This window comes from Rhinichthys klamathensis, unplaced genomic scaffold (genome assembly GCF_029890125.1).
Source record: "Rhinichthys klamathensis goyatoka isolate OS25496 unplaced genomic scaffold, OSU_Roscu_1.1 h1tg000011l_1, whole genome shotgun sequence".
Classification (NCBI taxonomy): domain Eukaryota; kingdom Metazoa; phylum Chordata; class Actinopteri; order Cypriniformes; family Leuciscidae; genus Rhinichthys; species Rhinichthys klamathensis.
Genome location: NW_026606564.1, coordinates 6,338,401 through 6,347,601, shown reverse-complemented (window position 1 = coordinate 6,347,601; position 9,201 = coordinate 6,338,401). Strand labels below are relative to the sequence as shown.

General features: G+C 34.8%; 1 protein-coding gene across 1 annotated transcript; it reads right to left on the bottom strand.

Moving 5' to 3' along the window:
- Positions 1-1,146: 1,146 nt before the first annotated feature.
- Positions 1,147-6,632, bottom strand: slc35d1b (solute carrier family 35 member D1b). Its single transcript, XM_056264786.1, has 13 exons — positions 6,344-6,632; positions 5,945-5,978; positions 5,058-5,144; positions 4,901-4,968; positions 4,696-4,767; positions 4,509-4,577; positions 4,237-4,339; positions 3,235-3,327; positions 3,008-3,075; positions 2,039-2,117; positions 1,864-1,946; positions 1,516-1,568; positions 1,147-1,356 (listed from the first exon to the last, which is right to left on the bottom strand). The coding sequence occupies exons 1-13, from the start codon at positions 6,523-6,525 to the stop codon at positions 1,346-1,348; spliced, it is 1,002 nt and encodes a 333-aa protein (XP_056120761.1). The 5' UTR covers positions 6,526-6,632; the 3' UTR covers positions 1,147-1,345.
- Between the last annotated feature and the right edge of the window lie 2,569 nt (positions 6,633-9,201).

The following is a 9,201-nucleotide window of genomic DNA, read 5'->3' as shown; positions in this document are numbered from 1 at the left end:
AACTGTCTGGTTACCCCGACATTCTTCAAAATATCTTCTTTTGTGTTCAGCAGACGAAAGAAATTCACACGGGTTCGAAGAAACTTGAGGGTGAGTAAATGATGACAGAATTTTCCTTCACTAATCCTTTAAGGTTGAAATATCTGTCATAAACTCGCCAGTCTGATGAGCAGAGTGGTGATAATATTCAAAAAGGTCGACCAACATAACCTTTTTGTTATAAAAGTCTACTGTTATAGTGTGGATGAAACCATTGTACCAGTCGCACTGAGACATTTCAAATGATATCAAACAGTGTATGTCAAGTCACTTTTATTTATATAGCGCTTTTTACAATAAAGATTGTTTCAAAGCAGCTTTACAGTGATAACAGGAAAATAATGCAACAAAGTTTGTTTCCAGAAGAAAATAGCGTCACAGTCCAGCTTAAGTAAGTTCAGTGATGTTTCATTTTTGTTTAAAAAAAAAGTCATTAGTTTAGTTCATTTCTATATATAGCCGCTCTGGAAAAAATGTCATCGTCCAGCTCAGTTCAGTTCTTGTATAATGGTGTCAATGCAGGCAGATCAATAATATTGTTGAATATTAAATTAAATGTTACATTTAATGTCCCCAACTAAGCAAGCCAAGCCAATGGCAACAAAGGTGGAAAAAGGTGATTCCTTTTCTATATGTTTGATATATCAATTCAGTTTTTTTTGCATGTAGGCAAAGTTCCTGGTGTTTTTATAATTATTATTATAACCTTTCGATCCAGGTTCAATATAAGCTCTATCGACAGCTTTTGCGGCATAATGTTAATTCACCAGAGTTAAGTAATTTTGATTTATCACTCGGTTGAAAAACAAATAAACTCATCAAATACAGAAAAGTTTTTTTTTTTTTTATTGTTTAGAATTGATCAGTTCAATTTGAACCAAGATAGAGACATTTACAATTTACAGAGACAAAAGGAAATGTTGATCTCATATCATAGCAAAGAAAATAATTTGTCATCCATCTAAAAACTTCAATAAAACTTTTTTTTAACATTCGTCTTTCCAAATATCATTAAACCATTAAAAAATTATTAAAAAATTATAGAAATACTGTGCATGATTTACATAATACAAACAATCCATCTTGTGTTTTTTTTTATTTAAAAAAAATCAACATTATTAAATGTAAAAAAAAAAAAAGAAAGAAGTTCAGCAAGTCAGTTACCATGGCAACAGAAACTGGTTAATGAAAAGTACCAAAGTTGCTGAAAAGATTGCTGGTCACAGTTCAGCTCAAGGCGCTGTGAAATGAGACGGACTGGGTTCTTGACTCCCATGAGTATTATCAACATTCTCCTATTGTTCCATCAACTTGTTTCTATTAAAAGACACAATATTTTACATGTCATCTCAAATACACTTATCCTTATTCAATAGTATTAAACAAAATGAAACCATGACATGAAAATTATGAGATGGATTTGAACAGATCCTTGTTTTGATTCACACACAAATACACATTTTTTCCTGCACTTACTTTTTTGTTCCTTAGTGAACGTGATGTGCGAGTACACAAGACTGCCAGCAATGCTATTGGGGGGAAAAGGTAAGAAAAGTGATTTTTTTTTAATGTATGGGTTATACAGTTTTACATTTTGAATTCTACCTAAATTTTGTTTTTATTCACATTTTAATTATTTCTTCTAAATTCATGTTTTCTGAGAAAATCCTGAATTTGTCAATGTTACCGCACCTTGATCATTCAAGGAAATGACATCACATTTTGTACTTTCCTTTCCAGTCTTTTCATGAGAATGACCCTCATACTGAGATTACATTCTGTGGCTATGTTTCTTCACTGTCATTTTACAATGGGCCTTTTTACCTGATGTTTAGGCCGATAAAGTTAACCCAAGTAAAGATGTAATCTCCACCAAACACCATCCCGATGTATGTCACTAAGATATTCTGTTGGGTTGGTTAAAGGAAACACAGTTAACTCTTAACTGATCATATTTATAGTACACTTCTCAATCGCCAAGATTCAGTGAATTACCAACCTTGATGCAGCCAACAATTGTAGTCGTCAAAGCGGAGTTATAATGTGTGCATATCATAATTGAGTACATGAGTATAAACCTGCCAAAACAACCAATGATATTTGAATCACAAAAAAAGAATATCAGTTTTAACATCTCAAAAAATTACAAAAACAAAAAACAGCTTAAAGGAGTTTCTGCAACACGTAGTGGAATTACAAAAGTACAGCATATTTTGTAAACGCCCCTTTCGCACGTCACGCCTCCCCCAACTCAAACACTACAAACACAACTCTTAGGGGTGCTTGTGAAGGCATGTCTCAAACATAGACTGTATAAAAAGTAGTGTCCGTGACATCACCCGTAGGTTTCTGAAGAGCATTTTTGAAGCCCAAAGTGGGCGGAGCCGGCCGTCGCCATCCTAGCGCGTGACTCCCGGATAAACGAAAATGGGCAAAGAGGCGGTATTAGCTGAGGTGACGTGACGCTAACAGACAGCAGACAAACATCTAGAAGTGACAGGAGCTGCAATCCACCTGTCACTCAAGTGGCCACGCCCTTAATTATGCACAACTTTAAGGCTTAATATAATTTAAATGGATGAGTTATAAAAAATTCACATCCCTCACAGTTGTCACGAAGGACAGAATTAGCTATATAGACCAAAACCACTTTTTGTACCAGGCTGTAAACATATTTTTTTCTGCTGTAAAGTTGGGCATTTTAACATGGGATTGACTCTCTTTTGGAGCCTGTCTCTAGTGACCAGTCGATGAACTGCAGTTTAAGTCACTTCCTTGTTGGATTCAAGAGAGGTTGCAGCTTGGTCTTAACAGGAAAAAAATAGACCACTTTCAATAAAAGGTCCAATATATTAGGAATACTTTTAGCTGTGTTGCTATGTGTCATGAGTAAGCAGTTGAGTAGGATAACACTGTAGAGCGACTGTGACTTGCAAGTAAAGAAAAAGATTAGAAATATCAGACTTACCCCATGACACAAGACAACACAAACTGAATCACAAAGAAAACGTCGGTCCAACCATCATACTCCAAAGTCTGAAAATTCACAACAGATTATATTTATTCTTTGTATTGGTTTTTATGTACATTTTCTTAAAAAGTCAAGCAGAATTTAGATCTATTTTTTCAACTGTCCTTCATTTATCAAAACATTTAGTGTAATAAATAAATATGTTTATTTATTAAAATTCTTACTTTCTGAATGTCTCCAGTTAAGTATGCTAAAATCATAGTGGGAATAATCATGAATAAAGCATTGTAATACAGCAGCCCATATTTTCCAAGTTCCTGAAATGCAAGGAGGGGGAAATCATTTGATAAAATAAGAGAAAAATTAACCAACATTTTTAACTAGACTTTATTTTAGACTAAAAACGGGTTAAAAGAAGGGGGTCAGGAATTGACTGGATAGCAGGTCCAGCAGGCCAAATATCATATTTCCACATTGACAAGCATTCTAAAATAATGTTTTCTGTCAAAATAATATATCTGTGATATAAAAAAAACAAAAAAAACACTTACATCTTGCAGACCGACTATTTGTCTGGGCTCATGAAAGCATGAAATTGTGTTCCCCATCTCTTAGACACCACAAGCCTAAACACCAAGCCCTGGTTTCACAGACAAGGCTTAAGCCTAGTCCTAGACTAAAATGTATGTTTGAGCTGTTTTAACTGAAAGCAACTGGCACTGACAAATCTTAAAATATGTCAGTATCATGGCTTTGTCTCTAGATGCACACCAGTAATGGTTCACCAGTAACCAGAATTTTTTCTAAGGCCCGTTTATAAAAACTACCCAGATGTCCAAACTAAACTGGACTAATTCTGGCTTAATCAAAGTCTGTGAAACCAGACCCAAGTGTTTAATTCAGGATTATTGGGGCATTTTTCCCCAGTCATCTCTATGGTGGAACCCAATTTACCTGAATTCAACCTAACTAAGTAATAAATAAAGATGACAAAATGTAGTCATCTCAGTTTCTATATATATATATTAAACACTTGTGTATTATAGTCTGAACACATTTATACAAAAGGCATACTCTTTCTAAACCAGAACAACTGATAGAGATATTGGACTTGAAGCCTTGTTCGCAAAACTGTTCACGCAGAGATCGTGGGACTTTTGTTGCACACACTCGTGCACTTGTGTGTGGACATGTCAAGCATAAACTAGGCTTAAGGGTTAAATTACCTTGGAGTCCAATTTTTGTTTCATATAAGCCCCATTTGCAGCAGTCAGAATGTTGTTAAGTGTAATGAACACATATCCATGGAGGTCAAAAGCTAAATCTGTGCTGTGAAAGTCAAATAAAGTCAAATTAATCGAAGCGACAAGCCATTTCTCAGATTTCAAAAGAACCGGTCCGGCACTGTTCATAAATACTCCTAAAAACTGGTTTTCTGCGAGGTCAAGGAATTAAATCTCAAATGCAATATTTTCATCGAGTTTGCATTTTAAGCTACCTTGCAGCAATAAAAGCTCCCAGGATCATGGTGAATACGGTTGCCTTTATGGACCATGAATACGTCTTTCTACAAATAGAAACACACGACAAACAATAAATGTAAGTGTAAATCTCACATCTCGTACAACTTGAACTGGATCAACTGCAAACTGATACAAAAGCAAAATCATACTGTGGAGACATACTTCAGGAGGTAACCCTCAAACAGCATTGTGAATAAAATGGAGAATCGCCTGAGCACAGTAAACATTGGCAGACTGCAAAAGAGATCATACAGCATGTTATATTATTGTACATTCAGTATGTAATAATAACAACAACAGCTGTGCATGAACGTTTACAAAAGGTTTGAAGCTTTGTTTTCTTTTCTTCAGAATACCACACACTTACTTCAGTTGTTTTGTTCCAAACAGGCCTGTTAACTGATTCCCCACGTACAGAAAGGGAAGTGGAAATACCTACACAGTAAATATTGGGAGAACTGAATTTAAAGTGTGTATACGTGAAACCTGAAGTATAGTTTGGCCTCGAGTGTGCTCAGACTTACCTTATGAGGTACATGCCAATCAAAATCTGGGAAATCAACCACATGTAATGATTTTGCTGCTCGCAGCACAACAACAGTTGCAAACATCTGCAAACAACATAATGAACCTTCATCAGCTACTGGAATTTAAGTGCTAAATGTATGTAAGATACATGTTTAATAAAAAAATGCTTGATATGTCACAGTCATTAAAACCCCAAATACTGCAAGTAGGCCTACATGTGTGCATGAAACAGATTATGAAAGCTAAATGCTGAACATGTACAGTCTACCTTATTTCTGAGAGCTATCGTTCAATTAAGATGAATACTGAGCAAGTCAATGCAGTGGCATATATCACTAAACTAAAGTGCGGTTTATCTTAGAAAACCTGACAAGAAAATATCTTATTACAGTTGTCTGGAACATCCTGTGGTCAAGATTGAGCAGTCAAATATTTGAGTACAATGAACAATCTGCAGTCTCTCTCTATATTCAAACACAGATGAGAAGAGGTAATTGGCACCATTTTATGTCTTGAAACAGCTACTGACTGTAGCCTTTGACTTTAGTAGGCCTACTACTGTCATGATATGCTTATGCTTGGTACTTTCTACACATTATTTGATTGGATTGCAGATGAATAATGCATAATGAATACTCTAATATCATATTGTTGTAATGGACTAGTTATCTTAGCAGAAGCTTCAAGATAATTAAATGATTTCATATACATATAATTTATATAATTAATATAAATAGAAAAATAATGAAAAACGACTTCGTACAATAATTAAATGATTTCTTCAAAATGTTATGCATTTATGAAAATGTCAATGCACAAAACTCTCAATGGAAGTTTTCAATATAGGTTTCGTGAGATTCATAATTAACACACAAATTCTTACCTGGCCAATTCCCACTGCTAAAGAGGAAGGAAATCTGAGTGGGAAAACAGAATAACAGTGCACAAAATAATAAACATTTTAATGAAAGGCGCTCATTCCTTGTCCACACTGTCTATTTGCAAACAATTTTTCCGTTTAAAAGACTAAAAATCATAATACGGGAGATTAGAATACATTATAGTAAAACAGTATTTTTTTTACGTGTTTATATGTGCTAACAGCAGCTATGACCAAGCAATATGTCATATATCATAGCAAAGGTGAGTAAAAATCTTGCGAAACACAGAGTTTAAGCTGTCAGATCCATAACGTACTTTCTCGGTCGCATCTGGTAATAAAACACATTGAATATGAATGTCCTGAAAGAAAACATGAATGAATATGAATGCGATTCATTACCTGTAATTAGTAAGAACACTCTTGTTAATGACAACAATGACAAAAGAAGAGATCCCGTAGCAAACTGCAGCAAATAACTTCAGAAATAACACAGATTTGCCACTGCCTTCTCCTAGCGAAACATTATCTTTTGCGTTATTCTGAGTATATCTCGCAGAGTGAACTTTTCGTATGTCCGCCATGTCTACCTAATGCTGTTTATTATCGGGAGAAAAGGTCCAACTACTTTTCTGCACAATAAACTGTTCCCTTCACTCGTTCACTGCAGTTTTAAAGGGACAGTGTTCCACGGACCATGTTCACATTTCCGGGTGTGGGACGCGGAAGCAGGGCCGTTAGGGTAGGCCTAGGGTCCCTCCCTGGCACTGTTAATGGACCCTTTCACATTTCTGGGGTTCTCAGTCAGAAGTGGATATCCTCATAGTTTGGTAAACTTCTGTAGCAGTGAACAGGAAACTACTGCAAATGTTTTGCCCCAATAGCAAAAGAAAAAAAAACTGTGATAGTGTTTTCATGGCTTTCCAAAAGAGGAAAAAATATAGAGAGATTAATTAAATTGGACATAATACACAGTGATATTTGCAATTACTCCCTGTCTCCCTCAGCCATTGTATTAGAAACACCCTCGCAGCAGTCAATCCGTTTTTTATTTTATATTTAGTTTAGTTTAGTTTAGTTTATTTGTTTAGCACGTTTAGTACAAGTACAGAACAATGCAAGGAGGGAACGAAGCCACTCTAGGCTTGTACAGAGTTCCACTCCTGCTCCTATTAATTCATGAGACATGCAAACTAAACATATATACATTTTTTATCATTTACTGGCAAACACAATATAGCATTAAATGTGTATATATTTTATATTTTGACATGTTGACATGACATCACAGTCTGTGAAAAGCCATTGCGTTAGACCAGCACTCAATGATGACCCTGCACAAAAGCAACAGTGCAAACGTTCAAAGTATTAGGGCATTTTCACGTCCATTCTACAGTGTTTTTATCCTAAGTACAACACCTTGTTGTAAGTATTTGCTGGCAGCAATATTGGCCATTTTCTATACATAATACTCTGTTGCAAATGTCACTGTATTTCACAGCTACTGCATTATTGCAAAACATTATTACCAGTAGCCAGCAGGTGGAGCTAAAGCACCTCAAAGATGCACTGGACACAGTAGTTGAGTGGTAATAAACCACATTTTACTTACAAAAACCTCATAAGTGAAGAGTAGGCCTACATGTTTGTGCATATAGTGATTGATCTTGTGATCTTTAAAAAAAAAAAAAAAAAAAAAAAAACCTGAGCTATTTGTCACACTTCCGCTAATATTTCTGAGGGTAGTTTTTATTATTATAAGTTATTTTTTTGTAGGCATAACTTCAAGCCTTGCCTACAAAAAGATAAGATTTATTTATATAGCAGCCTACTTGTTGGCTTTTAAGCAAAAAATTAAACAATGAGTCTGAAACATGTAGAAATATAAAAACTAAATTTGACTAAGTTTTACTATTTAATTTGACATTTTCTAACTGTATAGTAGTATTTTTCCTATAAAAATTACAAACTTTTTTTGGAGTGTTGGTCGCCAGTCGTTTTAAGGGATCCCCTGGTGCTCTTGAGGTCGTTTTGTCAATGTGTTAAACTGAAAACAAGATTAGAAACTGCAGACCTGTTTCAGACCATTCAAACATCAGGCGTACCCCATTTGTCTGCAGGATAATGTGGATTTATGACCGGTAAGAGGCAAAATACCAGATTTAATCTGCTGCCTGTTTGAGGGAATGTGGCCCTTGGACCCCAATTTTCACCTCAGTATCACTGCTCTTACAACAGCTCACACTCGTCGGGATGTGTGATCCTGTCATAGGGGGATGAGTGTGAGTACTTGTGCTAGTGTTACTGGAGAATTTTGTTGGCGTGCACCTTAAAGATCATTTGAATTTTGATGCCACCGAATGGATTTAACTCATTCCTATCGATGTTTTAGAGCATGGCAAGGCAACTCTGGCCCTCGAGATCCGAGATGTAGCTTTAATAATAATATTGAAGACCTTGGTTAGCTTGTTCAGATGTGTTTTATTAGGGTTGGAGCTGTTTTGGTTATGACTGACTTCCATTGTATGGACAAAAAACACAAACATTACTCAAAAATAGCTTCTTTTATGTTTCACAGAATTTGGAAGATATGATCATGATGAGAAAAAGATATGAGCTAAGTATACTTGCAGACAGACTAATTCAGTATACTTCAAGTGTGTTAATGATTAGTTAACTTGAAGTGTGCTATTTTGGAACAACTCATTTTGTACTAAGTATATTTTAGTTGTAATTAAATTGTAGTAAAGCATAACTTTAAGTGTATTTAGAGTACTTTTGTGTGCTAAATTGGAACAACTTCAAGTATACGTAGTATATGCCTGTGTAGGGACTAATTACATGCTTGATTAGTGATATTAAAGTGTACTTTATTTGTGTTACACAAGTACATTACAAATTCATTACGAGTGTCTTCGAAACATACAAGCAATATACCATAAGTGTATTATATTTGTGTAAAAAGTATATGCTCAATACCTTTGGCTTATTCCAAATATACAAATCGCACGCGTTGTCTTCAATAACAAATGCACATTAATAAACAAATATTACTTAGCTATACGTTGTACAATATACTATTGTATACTATAACGTATTTTGAAAGTATACTTTCAATGCATCGAAATGCACACAGTTAAAATATACCTAAAATATATTTTTAATAAAGTGCAAATAAATACACTTTTAAAAAATAAACAGAATTTTCCCTTCAAGTATATTTTTCTAAAATATATTTTTAAGAAAATATACTAAAGTAC

Excerpts from the sequence above, each read along its gene's own strand:
- slc35d1b (XM_056264786.1), bottom strand. The coding sequence starts at position 6,525 with ATGGCGGACATACGAAAAGTTCACTCTGCGAGATATACTCAGAATAAC. Across the intron at positions 5,979-6,343 it reads AGTGTTCTTACTAATTACAG|ATTTCCTTCCTCTTTAGCAG; the intron begins GTAATGAATCGC and ends TTTCCCACTCAG. Across the intron at positions 3,076-3,234 it reads TAACTGGAGACATTCAGAAA|ACTTTGGAGTATGATGGTTG; the intron begins GTAAGAATTTTA and ends GTGAATTTTCAG.